At 43.4% G+C, this 20,540-nt stretch overlaps 1 protein-coding gene and 1 pseudogene across 1 annotated transcript in view; both read left to right on the top strand.

The window, feature by feature from the left end:
- The first annotated feature begins 3,519 nt into the window (after nt 1-3,519).
- Nucleotides 3,520-20,540, top strand: part of LOC112068421 (fatty acid CoA ligase Acsl3) — a 24,813-nt gene continuing 7,792 nt past the window's right edge. The window contains exons 1-5 of the mRNA XM_024135584.2: nt 3,520-4,072; nt 10,947-11,124; nt 11,285-11,394; nt 11,860-11,998; nt 12,353-12,503. Of these exons, the coding sequence (XP_023991352.1) occupies nt 3,710-4,072; nt 10,947-11,124; nt 11,285-11,394; nt 11,860-11,998; nt 12,353-12,503 (941 nt within the window). The 5' untranslated portion in view covers nt 3,520-3,709. The remainder of the gene's footprint in view (nt 4,073-10,946; nt 11,125-11,284; nt 11,395-11,859; nt 11,999-12,352; nt 12,504-20,540) is intronic.
- On the top strand, nt 17,955-20,531 carry LOC139023923 (fatty acid CoA ligase Acsl3-like; annotated as a pseudogene).

The raw sequence follows: 20,540 nt of genomic DNA, 5'->3' as shown, positions 1-20,540 counted from the left end.
GCATGCTCTTCAAACAGGAATATCACCTGTCGGGGCAGTGAGAGCATGCTCTTCAAACAGGAATATCACCTGTCGGGGCAGTGAGAGCATGCTCTTCAAACAGTGGTTTATGTGAGGAGTGAAGTAAGTGTTATTTATTTCTCAGCTGCTCATATTAAGCACATGCTCCGCTATAAAACCCAAGTAGCATCATTGGAAAACAGACCGGCGTGAAAGTGTGCTATTGGATTACGTACAGATGACATGTATTTTTTCCCCTGCCTCGTTTCCAGCCCATTCGATAATGGCCCATTCTCTATCAAAACACATTTGACATATTAGTAAAGACAAGATTAAATTGAGAATAGTCTGATGGGTGAAAACGAAGGAGCACAAGCATTTTTTGCTACTTTTTCAAATCATCAATAGTCTATAGTCGTACCATGCAGCCTATATACAGTGCCTTCGGAAATTATTCAGACCCCTTCACTTTTCCAAATTTTGTTACGTTACAGCCTTATTCTAAAAGGGGTTGAGTCATTTTTCCCCCCTCATTAATCTACACACAATACCCAATAATGACAACACAAAAACAGGTTTTTAACAGGTTAACTGAAATATCTCATTTACATAAGTATTCAGACCCTTTGCTCAGTACTTTGTTGAAGCACCTTTGGCAGCAATTACGCCTGAAGGTACCACGTTCATCTGTACAAACAATAGTATGCAAGTATAAGCACCATGGGACGACGCAGCCGTCATACTGCTCAGGAAGGAGACGTGTTCTGTCTCCTAGAGATGAACGTACTTTGGTGCGAAAAGTGCAAATCAATCCCAGAACAACATTAAAGGTCCTCGTGAAGATGCTGGAGGAAACAGGTACAAAAGTATCTATATCCACAGTAAAACAAGTCCTATATCGACATAACCTGAAAGGCTGCTCAGCAAGGAAGAAGCCACTGCTCCAAAACCACCATAATAAAGCCAGACTACGGTTTGCAACTGCACATGGGGACAAAGCTCGTTCTTTTTGGAGAAATGTCCTCTGGTCTGATGAAACAAAAATAGAACTGTTTGGCCATAATAACCATCGTTATGTTCGGAGGAAAAAGGGGGATGCTTGCAAGCCGAAGGACACCATCCCAACCGTGAAGCACAAGGGTGGCAGCATCATGTTGTGGGGTGCTTTGCTGCAGGAGGGACTGGTGCACTTCACAAAATAGATGGAATCATGAGGATGTAAAATGATGTGGATATATTGAAGCAACATCTCAAGAAATCAGTCAGTAGGTTAAAGCTTGGTCGCAAATGGGTCTTTCAAATGGACAATGACCCCAAGCATACTTCCAAAGTTGTGGCAAAATGGCTTAAGGACAATAAAGTCAAGGTATTGGAGTGGCCATCACGAAGCCCTGACCTCAATCCTAAAGACAATTTGTGGGCAGAACTGAAAAAGCGTGTGTGAGCAAGGAGGCCTACAAACCTGACTCAGTTACATCAGCTCTGTCAGGAGGAATGGGCCAAAATTCACCCAACTTATTGTGGGAAGCTTGTGGAAGGCTACCTGAAACGTTTGACCCAAGTTAAACAATTTAAAGGCAATGCTACCAAATACTAATTGAGTGAACTTCTGACCCACTGGGAATGTGATGAAATAAATAAAAGCTGAATTAAATCATTCTCTCTACTATTATTCTGACATTTCACATTCTTAAAATAAAGTGGTGATCCTAACTGACCTAAGACATGGACTTTCTACTAGGATTAAGTGTCAGGAATTGTGAAAAACTGAGTTTAAATGTATTTGGCCAAGGTGTATGTAAACTTCTGACTTTAAGTGTACGTAGCACAAATTGCTTGCTAGCTAGATAGCTAAGCTAACTACCTTGCTGGCTAGATAGCTAACTACCTTGCTGGCTAGCTAGCCAGTTAACGTTAGCTAAGTGAGAATGTGATGAGGACAGGGCAAGCTACTCACCTTCAGACCACCATGCCTACTCTCTCTCATATTGTTACCTAGGGCTGAATGATGTTCAATGAGCAGCATGTAGAGCGCCCTCTTCTGGCAACCGTTGAACATTTCTAATAATGACAGCAAATCAGCAGATGTATTTGTTTATTCTATGTATGTAATATCAGTACTTTATCTGTGTAATAAAGACCGACAAGGCTGATGTCGGCCGACAAACAAAGATATTTGTACTCCAAAGAGGGGGGGTGGTGGATCGGTTAAATAAATAAAAAAGTAAAAAAATAAAACATGTCTTTACTGATTACAGTTTTGTTTATGAATTACTAAGTGATTAAAATGCATCACTGTTACCAAATCGGTGATCGAAAAATCTGTGACAGAATGACTTCAATTGAATTGGCTACAATGGGAAATCATAGTAGTCCCAACCCACAGTTGCAGTGTAGCACAGTACAGTAGAGTACATTACAGTAGAACACAGAATAGTACAGTAAAGAAAAGTAGAGCACACGTGTAGAGTACAGTATAATGTAATATACTCTACTGTACTGAACCATACTCTGCTTTACTGTACTGTACTATATTGCAGGGATCGCGTTAACGCAGAATTTAGCGTTTTTCAACCAGAACCCCCCCCCCGGAAAAACATGTTGCATTCTGAGAACGCAGGTGTATTGACCAAGAGAGATTCAATTTCAAGTTCCAACTTTTTATATTTAAATAGACTCGTTCCAAAACGTCTCATCCACCCTCCAGACCACTCGCTCTCTGCCTGTCTGCGGGGGATGGTGTGGGAGATGAGGAAGTAAGAGATTAAGAACACATTTTACGTTGGCAATTTTATGTGGCCGTTTTCACACTAGTTTGTTTGCTAATGTTCGAAGCAGAGTTCGGTTATTTGTTACATTGTGGTTACATCGAAGAATGAAATAAAATAAAAAATCTTATTTATAAWGATTTATTCAGATGAGTGTCGCGAGCTTGTCATTTTTCCTACGCACTTATAGCATTTGTTTTTCAACAAAGTTGAGTACTTGCATATTGAAGCTATATTATTGTTTCAGATGATTGATTATTGTATGTGATTATAATAACACTGTTTTCACATAGCACCCTCTTGAACTGACCCGGATTTTCRTGCACTCTAGAACACTGAGTGGACCCATGTATTTATTGTCCATTTGTTTAATTAGAGGGCAGGTGAATCTATTAAAATGTTTTGAAATGGCAGACTTTTGAATGCTAACGCGACCCCTGGTGTGTTTTAATTATTATTTAAAAAATGACATAGTGGTGCAGCCCAATCCACAAGGGGGCGCAGCGGCCCTCTTACGTTCTTTCGAGAGAACCCTGGTCTGATGGAGATTACACTGCTTGCCTAATTTGACTATTATTCCAAGGAGATTAGAGCCATGTAGCCTAAATTCATTGTTGGGTGGTCTAACAAAGTGGTACATTACTAATGTGTTTCATTTTTTTAAATGCATTTGCGCTGTCTATCCCTCCCTCCCTCTCTGCTATGCCTGTCTTCATCTCTAAAGTGTTTTCTGTTCTCTCAATACAGGTGAGCTGACTCTAAAACCAAGCTGTCTGTCAGTCCATCCATCAAGCGGATCTATCAGAGGAACCACCTGTGCATGAGAAGGAACACAATCAGTTTTCGAAAGAAGTGTTGGGGTGTATCCGTCACACTTCCTGCTCCACCCACCCACCTCAACTCAGACTCCACCCAGTGACCCTTGACCCCTTACATCCAAGATGAAACTAAAAGAGGACATGAACCCACTGCTGCTGCAGGTCTTCCGCTCAGTTGTCTGGGTCTACTCTGTCATCACCTTCCTGCCCTGGTACCTGCTCTCGGGCGCTGGAGCCAACCTAGACCGGGCGCGGCGGGTCAAGGCACGGTCAGTGAGCGGTCGCCCGGCGGGCCCTTACCGGGCGACCAACCATGAGGATGGTAGCCAGCAGAAGCTGGTGTCTTCCTTGCACCCAGGAGTGGACACCCTGGACAAGGTGATGGAGCATGGAGCGGCCAGGTTCCCAGAGAGGAACTGCCTGGGCACGAGAGAGGTGCTGAGCGAGGAGGACGAGCTCCAACCCAACGGGAAGGTCTTCAAGAAGGTGAGGGAGAAAAGTGGATTTAATTATCTTTCTTGATACAGTGCCTTTGGAAAGTATTCAGACCCCTTGACCCTTTCCACATTTTGTTACGTTACAGCCTTATTTTAAAATGGATTAAATAAATAAAAATCCTCAGCAATCTACACACAATAACCCATTTCTTAAAAATAAAAAACAGAAATACCTTATTTATATAAGTATTTAGACCCTTTGCTATGAGATTTGAAATTGAGCTCAGGTGCATCCTGTTTCCATTGTTCATCGTTGAGATGTTTCTACAACTTTATTGGAGTCCACCTGTAGTAAATTCAATTGATTTGACATGATTTGGAAAGTCACACACCTGTCTCTATGTAAGGTCCCACAGTTAACAGTGCATGTCAGAGCAAAAACAAAGCCATTAGGTCGAAGGAATTGTCCGTAGAGCTCAGAGACAGCATTGTGTCAAAGCACAGATCTGGGGAAGGGTACCAAAAAATGTCTGCAGCATTGAAGGTCCCAAGAACACAGTTGCCTCAATCATTCTTCAATGGAAGAAGTTTGGAACCACCAAGACTCTTCCTAGAGCTGGCCGCCCAGCCAAACTGAACAATCGGGGGAGAACGGCATTGGTCAGGGAGTTGACCAAGAACCCGATGGTCACTTTGACAGAGCTCTAAAGTTCCTCTCTGTAGATGGGAGAACCTTCCAGAAGGACAACCATCTCTGCAGCACTCCACCAATCAGGGCTTTACGGTAGAGTGGCCAGACGGAAGCCACTCCTCAGTAAAAGCCACATGACAGCCCGCTTGGAGTTTGCCAAAAGGCACCTAAAGTCTCTCAGACCACGAGAAACAAGATTCTCTGGTCTGATGAAACCAAGATTGGACTATTTTGGCCTGAATACCAAATGTCACGTCTGGAGGGAGCCTGGCACCATCCCTACGGTGAAGTATGGTAGTGGCAGCATCAGGCTGTGGGGATGTTTTTCAGCAGCAGGGACTGGGAGACTAGTCAAAACAATTTAATCAATTTTAGAATAAGGCTGTAATGTAACAAAATGTGGAAAAAGTCAAGTGGTCTGAATACTTTCCAAAGGCTCTGTATAATTTGTTTACGTTGTGTATGAGAAAGGCCTCTTTGCTATGGTTGCAGTAGGAGGACATTAGATGGCACTGTCTAACCCTGTTTGAAGGCAGCTTGTTTTTATAGGTAATTCTGGGGTAATACTGTCGTACAAGGAGACCTACCAGACATCGGTGTGTGACAGTTTAGTGGTGCGTACTTCTAGTATTAACAATGGTATTTTTAGTTTTGGGGGTCAGCTATGAAACTAGCAGACAGATGAGTCTATAAAATATCACTAATTGCATAATTTCTGATCCCCTTTTTTTTGCCCCTACCATCGCCTACCCTGGTTGGAGGACCTGGTGGAAAAACATTACAATTTAAAATACGCTGTGCCTTCAGAAAGTATTCACACCACTTGACTTCATCCACATTTTGTTGTGTTACAGCCTGACTACTATTTTTTTGTCACTGGTCTTCACAAATAGGGCTGACCTCAGTTAGTCGATTATTCAGTCAATAGGCTGTTGGCCGACCGAGATTTCTTTTCAGTTTTTTTATGGTGCACAAGACACCCGCCTGTTTCTKACCTGCCTCAGTGGACTAATCCATTGCGGAGGCCACGGGGATGGCACAATCCATCACTCTTAAGATGCTACTGAAATTGTGTATGGTTATATTATGTATGAATAATGATGCAACACTAATAAATATAATATTATTTGATAACAAATGCGCCTCTCCCACATTGAATAGCGGTTGCTGTCCGCGGTTCTGAAACATAATCTTCAGTGCCCCGTTGAATTGGCGCCTTTCCCTATATGTTGCTTTGTGCATAATAGCAAAGTTATCCAGCATATTGGTGTTGAGAACAATGCGACGGAGGCAGCAGCGGTGTGAGGAGACGAGAAAACAACCCTTGCCTTAATTGTCTAAGAAAATTAAGGAGAGAGGAAACCCCAYTCTAATTAGGTATATAATCAATAGCCTAACGGTTTAATGTGCCTGGCTTTATAAATCATCCGTATATACATCATATATATACTAAAGTATGTGGACAGCCCTTCAAATAGTGGATTCGGCTATTTCAGCCACACTCATTGCTGACATGTGTATAAAATCGAGCACACAATCCATGCAATCTCCATAGACAAACATTGGCAGTAGAATGGCCTTACTGAAGAGCTCAGTGACTTTCAACGTGACATCGTCATAGGATGCCACCTTTCCAACAAGTCAGTTCGTCATATTTCTGCCCTGCTTGTGCTGCCCCTGTTAACTGTAAGTGCTGTTATTGTGAAGTGGAAACGTCTAGGATCAACAACGGCTCAGCCGTGAAGTGGTAGGCCATACAAGCTCACAGAACGGTACCGGCGAGTGCTGAAGCGCGTAGCGAATAAAAATCATCTGTTCTCGGTTGCAACACTCACTACCGAGTTCCAAACTGCCTCTGGAAGCAACATCAGGACAATAACTGTTCGTCGGGAGCTTCATGAAATGGGTTTCCATGGCCGAGCAGCGGCACACAAGCCTAAGATCATCATTCACAATGCCAACCGTCGGCTGGAAGCTTGCCGCCATTGGACTCTGGAGTGATGAATCACGCTTCACCATCTGGCAGTTCGAAGACAAATCTGGGTTTGGCGGATGCCAGGAGAACGCTACCTGCCCCAATGCACAGTGCCAACTGTAAAGTTTGGTGGAGGAGGAATAATGGCCTGGGGCGGTTTTGAATTGTTCTGGCTAGGCCCCTTAGTTCCAGTGAAGGGAAATCTTAACACTACAGCGTACAATGACGTTCTAGACGATTTCAGCATGACAATGCCCCTGTGCACAAAGCAAGGTCCATACAGAAATGGTTTGTCAAGATTGGTGTGGAAGAACTTGCAGTGCTTGCTGTTTGGAGTTTTCGGCTGGGTTTCTGTACAGCACTTTGAGATATCAGTTGATGTAAGAAGGGCTATATCAATACATTTGATTTGATTTGACTAGCTTCACCGATCCCTGACCTCAACCCCATCGAACACCTTTGGGATGAATTCGAACGCAGACTGCGAGCCAGGCCTAATCGCCCAACATCAGTGCTKAACCTCACTAATGCTCTTGTGGCTAAATGGAAGCAAGTCCCCCCCCAGCCATCTTCCAACATCTAGTGAAAAGCCTTCCCAGAAGAGTGTAGAGGTCGACCGATTAATCGGAATGGCCGATTCYTTTTTGCAACCTTCCGGTTACTAGTCCAACGCTCTAACCACCTGCCTTACATTGCACTCCACGAGGAGCCTGCGTGGCAAGCTGACTACCTGTTACGCGAGGGCAGCAAGAAGCCAAGGTAAGTTGCTAGCTAGCATTAAACTTATCTTYTAAAAAACAATKAATCTTAACATAATCACTAGTTAACTACACATGGTTGATGATATTACTAGTTTATCTAGCGTGTCCTGCGTTGCATATAATCGATGCGGTGCCTGTTCATTTCTCATTGAATCACAGCCTACTTCGACAAACGGGTGATTTAACAAGCGCATTTGCGAAAAAAGCACTGTCGTTGCACCAATGTACCTAACCATAAACATCAATGCCTTTCTTTAAAATCAATACACAAGTATATATTTTTAAACCAGCATATTTAGTTAATATTGCCTGCTAACAGGAATTTCTTATAACTAGGGAAATTGTCACTTCTCTTGCGTTCCGTGCAAGCAGTCAGGGTATATGCAGCAGTTTGGGCCGCCTGGCTCATTGCGAACTGTGTGAAGTCCATTTATTCCTAARAAAGGCCGTAATTAATTTGCCAGAATTGTACATAATGATGACATAACATTGAAGGTTGTACAATGTAACAGCAATATTTAGACTTAGGGATGCCATCCGTTAGATAAAATACAGAAGGAACGGTTCCGTATTTCACTGAAAGAATAAACGTTTTATTTTCTAAATGATAGTTTCCGGATTTGACCATATTAATGATCTAAGGCTCGTATTTCTGTGTGTTATTATGTTATAATTAAGTCTATGATTTGATAATTGATAGAGCAGTCTGACTGAGCGATGGTAGGCAGCAGCAGACTCGTAAGCATTCATTCAAACAGCACTTTCGTGCGTTTGCCAGCAGCTCTTCGCAATGCTTCAAGCAATGCGCTGTTTATGGCTTCAAGCCTATCAACTCCCGAGATTAGGCTGGTGTAACCGATATGAAATGGCTAGCTAGCTAGCGGGGTGCGCGCTAATAGCATTTCAAACGTCACTCGCTCTGAGACTTGGAGTAGTTGTTCCCCTTGCTCTGCAAGGGCCGCTGCTTTTGTGGAGCGATGGGTAACGATGCTTCGAGGGTGGCTGTTGTCGATGTGTTCCTGGTTCGAGCCCAGGTAGGGGCGAGGAGAGGGACGGAAGCTATACTGTTACACTGGCAATACTAAAGTGCCTATAAGAACATCCAATAGTCAAAGGTATATGAAATACAAATGGTATAGAGAGAAATAGTCCTATAATTCCTATAATAACCTAAAACTTCTTACCTGGGAATATTGAAGACTCATGTTAAAAGGAACCACCAGCTTTCATATGTTCTCATGTTCTGAGCAAGGAACTTAAACGTTAGCTTTCTTACATGGCACATATTGCACTTTTACTTTCTTCTCCAACACTTTGTTTTTGCATGATTTAAACCAAATTGAACACGTTTCATTATTTATTTGAGGCTAAATTGATTTGATTGATGTATTATATTAAGTTGAAATAAAAGTGTTCATTCAGTATTGTTGTAATTGTTATTATTACAAATAAATAAATACATTGAAAAAAAAAAGAAAGATCCTGCTTCGGTTGCCTGTTTGGGTGTTTTGTTTAATAGCCTGCTGGTTCTGTTAGRGCTAATCATTGCTATGCTGCATCACCAATCTTATGTTATTGCTATGCTGTAATAAAGGCTTTTWAWTTTTTTTTTTTTTTTAACAAACTRTCTGGTATTACTTACGATTTATTTACTGTTTATACTGTTCCAAATGGTCAGAAAATAATAATAATAATGTAATCTAACAGCACCTGTTTGGCACACACAGGCCTAATATTCACACAGTGCTGGCTACAATATACCCTCCTTTATCTGGGTCTCCAGTAGTTTTCACAGCTAAGTCACATGTCTTCCACACATCTAACTTCCCCTTTCCCTCCTGAGCAACCAGCAAACATTCCCCCGTTTCAAGTTTCATTTTCAGGTCTTCCACATCCATTTTGCTGTGTTTAGAGTTTATAACCAATTTTATAATGTGAAACATTATAACCATGTGTCACGTGAAGACGGCAAGAGTTGAGGGAATAGGGAATGTTTTTTCCTAAATAAATGAGGGATTTTGGCAACATAACTTTTCAGTCAGAATCAAGTAAGGAACCAAATGGCTGTAATGATGGTGCAGCTTCAGCACGGACAGCTCGATAAACACTTGCTGTGGTGCTTGTTCACTGCTGCAGGGAGGAGAGAGAGCGACAACATTACTCAGTCACACAGGCACTCGCTGTCATTAAAAAYAAAACTGTAACACCGCGTGGCCATCGGTTTCCCTCTTGAGTCATTAGTGTGTCTTAATTATTTCATCAAACAGTGTGACTATTTTTTTTWWATTTAACCTTTATTTAACKAGGAAGGGCTCATTGAGATTTAAAATCTKTTTTTCAAGAGCGTCCTMGCCAAGARAGGCAGCAKCAAGTCATTACAAAAATTACAGACAGACAACATGAAAAACTACAAGTAATCTAGTAAAAACCATTGAYTTCACAAGAGTATAACAATATCAAAAACAGCAAATTAAAAACATTGACAGGTCAGGGAATCAGCCTCAAAATCCTTCATCAGTGATTTAAAAACACCAATCGGGACAAGTTCTTCCAGTTTAAAATTATTTTGTAAGGTGTTCCAAGACGATGGCGCAGAGTACATAAAAGACCTTTTACCAAATTCAGTTCGGACATTTGGAACAGTTAGCAGGATAAAGTCTAGCGAACTAAGAGAGTACCCACCACATTTCTGAACAAWAAAAATGCCCAAATAAAAAGGTAGTAACCCAAAATGGCTTTGTAAATAAAAGTATACCAGTGACTGAGCCTACGAGTCACTAGAGAAGGCCAGACAACCCTGGTATACAAAGTGCAGTGGTGCGTAAGGGTTTTGCAGTTTAAAATAAATCTCAAAGTGCCATGGTAAAGAGTGTKAATTGATCTCAAACACTGAGTGGAAGCATTCATATATAAAATATCCCCATAGTCTAGTAAAGGCATAAATGTAGCTAATACTAGCCTCCTTCTGGCTTCAAAAGAAAAACAGGCTTTATTCCTAAAATAAAAACCCAATTTCAGCTTCAATTTTTTTGTAAGTTGTTGAATATGCAATTTAAAAGAGAGGCCGTCATCAATTAGAATTCCAAGATATTTATATGAGGTTACAACCTCAATCTGACTAAAGCATCAGACAATCTTATTCAAACACATAGGTGGTGTCTATGGAAAAATACATGTATTTAAAATGTAGACCAATAGACAGGCGTCTCTCGCTCGACTAAGGTTTTTCTTAGTCGGGGACAGCACTGCGCTGTATACATATAGCCTCTTCCTATTTGTACTAGACTCCAAGTGCAAATCAAATCAACCAATCCTTCTAATCTTAATTCCACCCCTCAGATGTCCACAGCCTACCAATCTGTCCCAATATATTACCAGCGAGTGTGTGGGTTTGAAGGTGATCCTGGGGGGGTATAAATGGATGTTGTACGAGGAGGCCTACCAAGCAGCAGTATATTAGTGTTAAGTTAAGTGTATATGGTTGTGTTATCTCTAGGTGATCCTGGGGGAGTATCAGTGGATGTCGTATGAGGAGACCTACCAGGCAGCAGTGTGTTTTGGCAGTGGGCTGGCCGCGCTGGGCCAGAGGCCTCAGTGTAACATCGSCATCTTCTGTGAGACCAGGGCCGAGTGGATGATAGCAGCACAGGCCTGCTTCATATACAACTTCCCATGTGAGTGTTTATGTTAGACAGTAGCACACACACTATAGCAATACACACACTATAGCAATACACAAACTATAGCAACACACACACAATAGCAACAAACACTATAGCAACACGCCGCACACACACAATGAATCTCTAACTCCAGTCTGTGTCATTCTGCCAGTGGTGACGTTGTACTCCACTCTGGGCGGAGCGGCCATTGCCCACGGTCTGAACGAGACTGAGATCACCCACATCATCACCAGCAAAGACCTGCTACACAGCCGTCTCAAGGTAGGCTCTGCTTGCCTTGTCCTGATCACTTCCTGCAATGCCATATGAGACAGTACACACTCCAGCCAGGTAATACAATTTTCCCACATTTTAAATAGTCTTGCATATATATATATATATGTTTATTTATATATGTGTGTATTTATATATACATATTATTTATTTATTTAAAAGACTACATTTTGAATAGTTTTCACCCATAAATATGCATTGGAACACTTGCCCACTTGCATTACAGTCCTTGAGCAGACAGTCTAATTAAGTGTTGACATTCAGTGTGTTTGAGGGGATCCGTTTGTACAAGGCAATGCGTAGAATTGCTAGTCTTAATGACATAATGAGCCGTTATTTGGAATGCGAGATGATTTGTAGATCAGAGACGACATTGATTCTAAGCAGTCCAACTGCAATCTCCAGTCAATAGCTACATTCTCTCCTCCCTCTCCTCCTGCCATCTCCTCCCAGGACATTCTGTTGGAGGTGCCTCGGCTGCAGCACATCATCGTGGTGGACAGTAAGCCAACCAGTTGGCCCGGCTTCCCCCGTGGCATCATGGTCCACAACATGGACGCCGTGCAAGAGCTGGGCTCCAGACCCGACAACAGTAAGGAGGGAGAGCGTGGGTGTGTGTGAGCGGTGTGTGTGTTTGGGTCTACGTGTTGTCTGACTCGGTACAGTACTTCTGCCCTGTGGTCTTAGCGACTCAAATGTAATCTGACTTCCAGAATCATCGTTTTTTGTACCTGAATAGCCCTCTCTGTCATATCCTATCAGATTGTATTAGCCCTGTGCTATGTGCATGCCCTCTCTTGAAAGACAGATCGATAGCCGTTCTCTGATGCTCCCGCATTGTGCAATGTTCTGACCCAAAAGTCTTTCTGTAACCTTTTTAACTTCCCCGCTGCCTCCCCCTCTCGCTGTCTCTCTCTCTCTCTCTCTCTCTCTGCGGCGTCTGTAGTGGCGGTGGCGCGCCGGCGGCCCCTGCCCTCTGACATCGCTGTCATCATGTACACCAGCGGCTCCACGGGCATCCCCAAGGGCGTCATGATCTCCCATAGCAACATCATCGCGGGCGTCACAGGCATGGCAGAGCGCATCCCAGACCTGGAGTACGTACAGAGAACTATGGTGTCTTCTAGATTGACTGCTAATTGTTTTTGACTTTTCACTCTCTCACTGCCACTCTCTTTCCCCCCTGATCACTGTTTTTCTCCTTTTCTCTTTTCCTCATTCATTCGCTATCTCTCTCTTTCTCTCTTTCTAACTCTCTTAATATCTCTTTTCCTCATTCATTCGCTATCTCTTTCTCTCTTTCTAACTCTCTCTTAATATCTCTTTTCCTCATTCATTCGCTATCTCTCTCTTTCTCTCTCTCTTAATCTCTTTTCCTCATTCATTCGCTATCTCTCTCTTTCTCCCTCTATCTCTCTCTCTTTCTATCTCTTAATATCTCTTTCTCTCTCTCTTTCTATCTGCCACCATTTCCCCTACAGAATGTAAACGTATCTCTTTCTTTCTCCTTCTCTCTCATCTCATGAATATCTCTGAGTGTCCTGCTCTTCATCTCCTTTCTTCTCTTCTCTATATTAGTACCAGTCAAAAGTTTGGACACCTCCTCATTCAAGGGTTATTTTCTACATTGTAAAATAATAGTGAAGGCATAAAAACTATGAAATAACACATATGGAATCATGTAGTAAGCAAAAAAGTGTTAAACAAACAGCTTTGCACGCTCTTGGGCTTTCTCTCAACCCGCTTCTTGAGGAATGTTTTTCCAACAGTCTTCAAATCAAATCACATTTATTTATATAGCCCTTCTTACATCAGCTGATATCTCAAAGTGCTGTACAGAAACCCAGCCTAAAACCCCAAACAGCAAGCAATGCAGGTGTAGAAGCACGGTGGCTAGGAAAAAGGCCAAAACCTAGGAAGAAACCTAGAGAGGAACCAGGCTATGAGGGGTGGCCAGTCCTCTTCTGGCTGTGCCGGGTGGAGATTATAACAGAACATGGGCCAGATGTTCAAATGTTCATAAATGACCAGCATGGTCAAATAATAATAATCACAGTAGTTTCAAGGGTGCAGCAAGTCAGCACCTCAGGAGTAAATGTCAGTTGGCTTTTCATAGCCGATCATTAAGAGTATCTCTACCGCTCCTGCGGTTTCTAGAGAGTTAAAAACAGCAGGTCTGGGACAGGTAGCATGTCCGGTGAACAGGTCAGGGTTCCATAGCCGCAGGCAGAACAGTTGAAACTGGAGCAGCAGCACGGCCAGGTGGACTGGGACAGCAAGGAGTCATCATGCCAGGTAGTCCTGAGGCATGGTCCTCCGAGAGAGAGAGAGAAAGAGAGAATTAGAGAGAGCATACTTAAATTCACACAGGACACTGAATAAGACAGGAGAAGTACTCCAGAATAACAAACTGACCCTAGCCCCCGACACATAAACTACTGCAGCATAAATACTGGAGGCTGAGACAGGAGGGTCAGGAGACACTGTCCCTATCCGATGATAACCCCGGACAGGCCAAACAGGAAGGATATAACCCACCCACTTTGCCAAAGCACAGCCCCACTACTAGAGGGATATATTCAACACCAATTTACCATCCTAGACAAGGCCAAAGAAGGTAAGTTGGTGGTTGAGTAGGATTCCCACATAAGCTGAGCACTTGTTGGCTGCTTTTCCTTCAGTGTGCCTGAATTCTATAAAGCACGACAGCGTCACCAGCAAGCACCATCACACCACCTCCTCCATGCTTCAGGGTGGGAACCACACATGCGGAGATCATCCGTTCACCTACTCTGCATCTCACAAAGACACGGCGGTGGAACCAAAAATCTCAAATTTGGACTCATCAGACCAAGGACAGATTCCACCAGTCTAATGTCCATTGCTCGTGTTTCTTGGCCCAAGCCAGTCTCTTATTATTATTGGTTCCTTTAGTAGTGGTTTCTTTGCAGCAATTCGACCATGAAGGCCTGATTCACGAAGTCTCCTCTGAACAGTTGGTGTTGAGATGTGTCTGTTACTTGAACTCTGTTTAGCATTTATTTGGGCTGCAATCTGAGCCGGTAACTCTAATGAACTTATCCTCTGCAGCAGAGGTAACTCTGGGTCTTCCATTCCTGTGGCGGTCCTTATAAGAGCCAGTTTCATCATAGCGCTTGATGGTGTTTGCGACTGCACTTGAAGAAACTTCAAAGTTTGACATTTTCCGCATGTCTGACTTCTTGTCTTAAAGTAATGATGGACTGTCATTTCTCTTTGCTTTTTGAGCTGTTCTTGCCATAATATGGACTTAGCCCTATTTAGTAAAAGACCATCTTATGTATTCCATCCCTACCTTGTCACAACACAACTGATTTACTCAAGGCATTAGAAAGGAAAGAAAGGCACACCTGTTAATTGAAATGCATTCTAGTGACTAAAGCTGGTTGAGAGAACGCCAAGAGTGTTCAAAGCTGTCAAGGAAAAGGCTGGCTACTTTGAGGAATCTCAAATATGAACTATATTTTGATTTGTTTAACACTTTTTTTTGGTTACTACATGATTCCATATTTATATAGTTTCTGTATGTTGGCAGTTGAATAAAATGTTTTTTGTTTCCGTTCGTGCAGTGAGACAGACACCTATATTTGGTACCTGCCGCTGGCCCATGTTCTAGAGCTGAGTGCAGAGATTGTGTGTATCTCTCACGGCTGCTGCATCGGATACTCCTCCCCACAGACGCTAGCAGACCAGGTGAACACCACAACACACACCACAGACAGACAGACAGACAGACAGACAGACAGCAAGACAGACAGACAGACAGACAGACAGACAGCACAGACAGACACACAGACAGACACACAGACAGACACACAGACAGCACACAGACAGACAGACAGTAAGCCAAGGCACAACAACACAACGCGGTATGTAAACCCTCTATTAGACCTCCTCTATTAGAGAACAGGCCTAGCTGTGCTCTACTCCTAGTCTGATCCATCTCTCTCTCCTCTCTTCCTCCCCAGTCGACTAAGATTAAGAAGGGCAGTAAAGGAACACCAGTGTTCTAAAACCTACACTCATGGCTGCTGTACCGGTAAGCACTAAAGCTGCTGTAGTATATATATATACTCGAGTAAGACATGAACAGAATTTATTATTATATTTTTTTTTAATTGAAGTTGTGTTTTGTTCTCTTTTCTTCTCGTCCCTCGTTCTCCTCCTGTAGGAGATCATGGATCGGATCTATAAGAAGTGATGACCAAGGTGGAGGAGATGAGCAGTGTGCAGAGAACCCGTTTGTGTTGGCCTACAACTATAAGATGGAACAGATCACCAAGGGCTACAAGACCCCGCTCTGTGACAGGGTCATACACACACCTGTAACACACACACACACACACACAGTCAATGGGTAATGATTGATGGAGAGTCTCCAGGAGGTTGAACTAGCACTGTGCGGTCATTACATTTTGTCAGCCGGTTATTGTCATGCAAAAGACTGCCGGTCTCACGGTAATTGACCCTAATTAACATAAACACATTTAGCATCTCCGTGCCTCCGCTCATAAAAAAGTCTAATAAATCAATTTAATATTCACCATCACAATATATCCAGTATTTCATTTAGGCAGCTCTAAAGAAACATAATGAAGAAAATGTATATCAGAAGGACAGAATATGAGTTGGTCTAACTGCATGTTATCCTGTTGGCTGTAGGCTTGTTGGTTTAGCTGACAAGTTATGCCTTTAAGTCCCGTGTCATTATTTTTATATTATAATATTTAATAGTTAGAGGAATATAATTGAACTTGGCTGAATAAAATAGAAAGGATATTTTTCCCATTCCGGAGCGAGTACGCATATGAAGGCAATGTAGAGCGTAAAAGTGATAATTTGAAACAGGTCCTATACGCTAGATTGAGTTATTTGGCAACTTTACTTGTGAGAGATACAAACCTTAGAATGTCTTATAAATCAAAACATGTAATGGGCCTCATGGTACGACTAAAGTACTTCATTTAGGAAACCTAGTGAAATCTGTTCGAGAACATCGAAAAGAACATGTTTTCACAATGAAATATAGAGTATTTCATTAAACTGTCGACGGCCCCTCTCTCTGCGCGCATGAGAAAGGAATGAAAGAGAGGGGGAGGAGATGGAAACGCACGGTGGTGAGATATTCTGTAGCTAAAGGTAATGTATCACCCAATTAATGATGAAATATACAAAAATCTCTATTACTAGGCTATTCAAAATCAAATACAAATTCACTATTGTAGTGAACTGTAAGCCGCCCTGCACAATCAATGCACCAACAACATTGCCTAGGCTCTACGTTCTCTCCCAGACTCATGGATAGAAATGTTGGATCATAGCATAGGTAACCAGTCCATCCAGTCTACAATCAAAGCGCATTACTAGAATTTGTTTAATTTTGAATGTAGGCTAGACCAATTAAAGAAGTCTTAAATCATTTTTTGATGTTTTTCTGCGGTCGTAATATGCGGTAGGCTATGTATTGTATAACGAATGTCATAATCATTATTTTAATTCTGGGTTTTTTTCAGGCTTGGGCTCATATATAGGCCTATGCATATGCAATAATGCAACAACAGCCTTAATGGAGACTCACACACCGACATTCTCGAATATTGCTGTGGCCGGTTCCTGCGTTAAACAGAACCTAAGGTTCACACAGAGGTTATTATGAATGACTTGTTTATCTTGGTGTTATTCTCATCCCTGACTCACTGTCATCCTCTTTTTCTCCCTCTCCAGTCTGGTGTTTAGGAAAGTGCGCTCGTTGTTGGGGGGTCACATGAGGGTGGTGTTGTCAGGCGGAGCGCCCCTCTCCGCCGCCACCCAGCGCTTCATGAACATCTGCCTCTGCTGTCCCGTGGGCCAGGGCTACGGCTCACCGAGACCTGCGGAGCTGGCACCATCAGCGAGAGTAAGAGAGCGGGAAGAGAGAGGGAAGGGAGGATGAGTAAGGGGATGGAACGGAGTGAAAGGACGGAAGGAGGAAGTCAGCCGGGGCTACTGCTTCACCGAGACCTGCGAGCTGGTGAGGGTGGAGGGTGGGTGGAGCGGTAGGTCCAAGAAGAAGGAGGGAGGGTAAAAGAGAAGGAAATGTGTAGACTTCTGCTGCCTGATGGAAGAGAGGAATGGGGGCACAATGGAGAAAGCCAGGTGATTGTACACAGTAATGTGATATGCTATGTCGTTCTCACGTGTATTTTTTCCTCTCTCTATTTGTCAGTGTGGGACTATCGCACAGGTCGGGTCGGCGCTCCTCTGATCTGCTCCGAGATCACCCTCAAGGACTGGGAGAGGGTGAGTCCCTCCATAGCACTGGGACTGCAGAATCGGGATATTAGGGGAGGGCTTGGAGGGTGGAGGTGAGTGGGGTGGGGGCTAGGGTGGATGAAAGTTATATTGGAAGGGATGGACGTGGGCTGAAGATGCTTTGGGCATAGACCTCTTCTCCTGATATTCTCCAGGTGGTTACTACAGCACAGACAAGCCACACCCCAGGGGGAGATTGTAATCGCGCCCAACTGACTATGGGTTACTACAAGAACGAGGTGAAGAACCGCGAGGACTTCTTCGTGGACAGCAACGGCCACGCTGGTTCTGTACAGGAGACATCGGGGATTTCACCCAGACGGTGCCTCAAGATTATCGGTGAGCAGCCCAGAAAAAAACCTGTTTTCAGAGAGAGCCCTATGATATTTTGTCTGTCTATCTGTGGATTTAAATGCATACGAGTCAGGGTGAAAGCGCCAGATCCTCCAAATCTTCCCCAGGTGAACTAACAATTCAGACCCGTACAGTTAACTAAGGGTGCACTTGCGGTTAAGCACCCCCTCGGGCACATAGAGGATGATTCCCTTGCTGCGTGGATACGAATCTACCAGTCATACTCCTCCCTTCTCTCTTTATCCACTTCACTTCATACCCGTCTCTGTCAAAAACAATCAAATATGAAAGGTTTCGCATATATAAACGACAGATAAATTCCTCCGAAGGCAGCTGTGTATAAATCTACCTTAGCAATCATTGTGTTCCTTCTGTGTAGACCGTAAGAAGGATCTGGTGAAGCTCCAGGCTGGGGAGTATGTGTCTCTGGGGAAGGTGGAGGCCATGCTGAAGAACTGCCCTTTCGTAGACAACATCTGCGCCTACGCCAACAGGTAACAATGCGCATATATATACCGCTGGGTGACTGGAGTCTCTATAACACTGAGTGTACAAAACATTAAGAACACCGTGCTAACATTAAGAACAAAGCGTCACACGGGAGGCTGGCCCATGTTGACTCCAATGCTTCCCACAGTTGTGTCAAGTTGGCTGGATGTCCTTTGGATGGTGGACCATTCTTGATACACACGGGAAGCTGTTGAGTGTGAAAAACCCATCAGCATTGCAGTTCTCAAATCAAGTTCATTAGTCACATGCGCCGAATACAACAGGTGAATACTTACAGTGAAATGCTTGCTTACAAGCCCCTAATCAACAATCAGTTTAAAAAATAAGAATAAGAAATAAAAGTAACAGTCATTAAAGAGCAGCAGGAAAATAACAATAGCGAGACTATTTACAAGGGGCACTGGTTAGTCAAGGTAATTGAGGTAATATGTACATGCAGGTAGAGTTATTAAAGTGACTCTGCCATAGATAATAACAGAATAGCAGCGGTGTAAAGAGGGGGCAATGCAATAGTCTGGGTAGCCATTTGATTAGGTGTTCAGGAGTCTTATGGCTTGGGGTAGAAACTGTTTAGAAAGCCTCTTGGACCTGGACTTGGCGCTCCGGTACGCTTGCTGTGCGGGTAGCAGAGAGAACAGTCTATGATTAGGGTGGCTGGAGTCTTTGACAATGTTTAGGGCCTTCCTCTGACAGTTAGGCCTTCTGACACCGCCTGGTATAGAGGTCCTGAATGGCAGTAAGCTTGCCCCAGTGGTCTGTGCTACTACCCTCTGTAGTGCCTTGCGGTCGGAGGCCGAGCAGTTGCCATACCAGGCAGTGATGCAACCAGTCAGCGTGCTCTTCATGGTGCAGCTGTAGAACATTTTGAGGATCTGAGGACCCATGCCAAATCTTTTCAGTCTCCTGAGGGGACTGTTTTGTCGTGCCCTCTTCACGACACAAACGGTGCCTCTGGCACCTACTACCATACCCCGTTCAAAGGCACTTAAATATTCACCCTCTGAATGGCACACAGACACAATCCATGTCTCAATTGTCTCAAGGCTTAAAAATCCTTCTTAACCTGTCTCCTCTGCCTCAACTACACGATGAAGTGTATTTAACAGGTGACATCAATAAGGGATCATAGCTTCACCTGGTCAGTCTGTCATGGAAAGAGCAGGTGTTCTAATGTTTTGTAACTCGGTACAAAACATTGATTGTCTGTTTCTCCTTGTCAACTGTCTGTCTCTAGTCACAATGTCTCCATCTGCTGTCTGTGTCACCCACTTTCTACCTCTCTCCTGTCTCTCTCTTTGTCTTTCCGACTCATTGCTCTCTCTATCCTTCATCCTATTCTGGCCAGTCTTTCTCTCTCCATCTTTACCTTTCATTATAATAATAACTGAATGATGTGATGATGATGATGATAATAATATAAAAAGGAATTATACAAATCAACTTGTTGTTCTAAATATAACAATAACACTATATTATCTCTCCATTTCCTTAACTCTCTCCGTCCCAGTGACCAGTCGTACGTGATTGGCTTTGTGGTGCCCAATCAGAAGCATGTATGGCGCTGGCGGAGCAGAGAGGGTACGGGGCAGCTGGGAGGAGATTTGTAACAACCCTGACATGGAGAAAGACGTTCTCCACGTCATCACAAGAGCCGCTCTGTCAGGTAGGATGGAGGGAGGATAGAGGATTCTGGTTGTAACATACTGTTTCTCCATCTTTTTGGCCCTAGCGTTGACTTGTATTTCTACAACCCAGCCCATGCATTCGTCTCTAAAGTCCGGTGTTGTTTCCCCCCCACAGCCAAACTGGAGCGCTTTGAGATCCCTAGGAAGATCCGTCTGAGTGCAGAGCCCTGGACACCGGAGACTGGCCTGGTGACCGACGCATTCAAACTCAAACGCAAGGAGCTCAAATCACACTTATCAGAGGAATCTCTCTCT

The sequence above is a fragment of the Salvelinus sp. IW2-2015 genome, unplaced genomic scaffold (assembly GCF_002910315.2).
Source record: "Salvelinus sp. IW2-2015 unplaced genomic scaffold, ASM291031v2 Un_scaffold511, whole genome shotgun sequence".
Taxonomy (NCBI): Eukaryota; Metazoa; Chordata; class Actinopteri; order Salmoniformes; family Salmonidae; genus Salvelinus; species Salvelinus sp. IW2-2015.
Note: the sequence above shows the minus strand (reverse complement) of the source record. Positions and strands in the feature narration are given on the sequence as shown.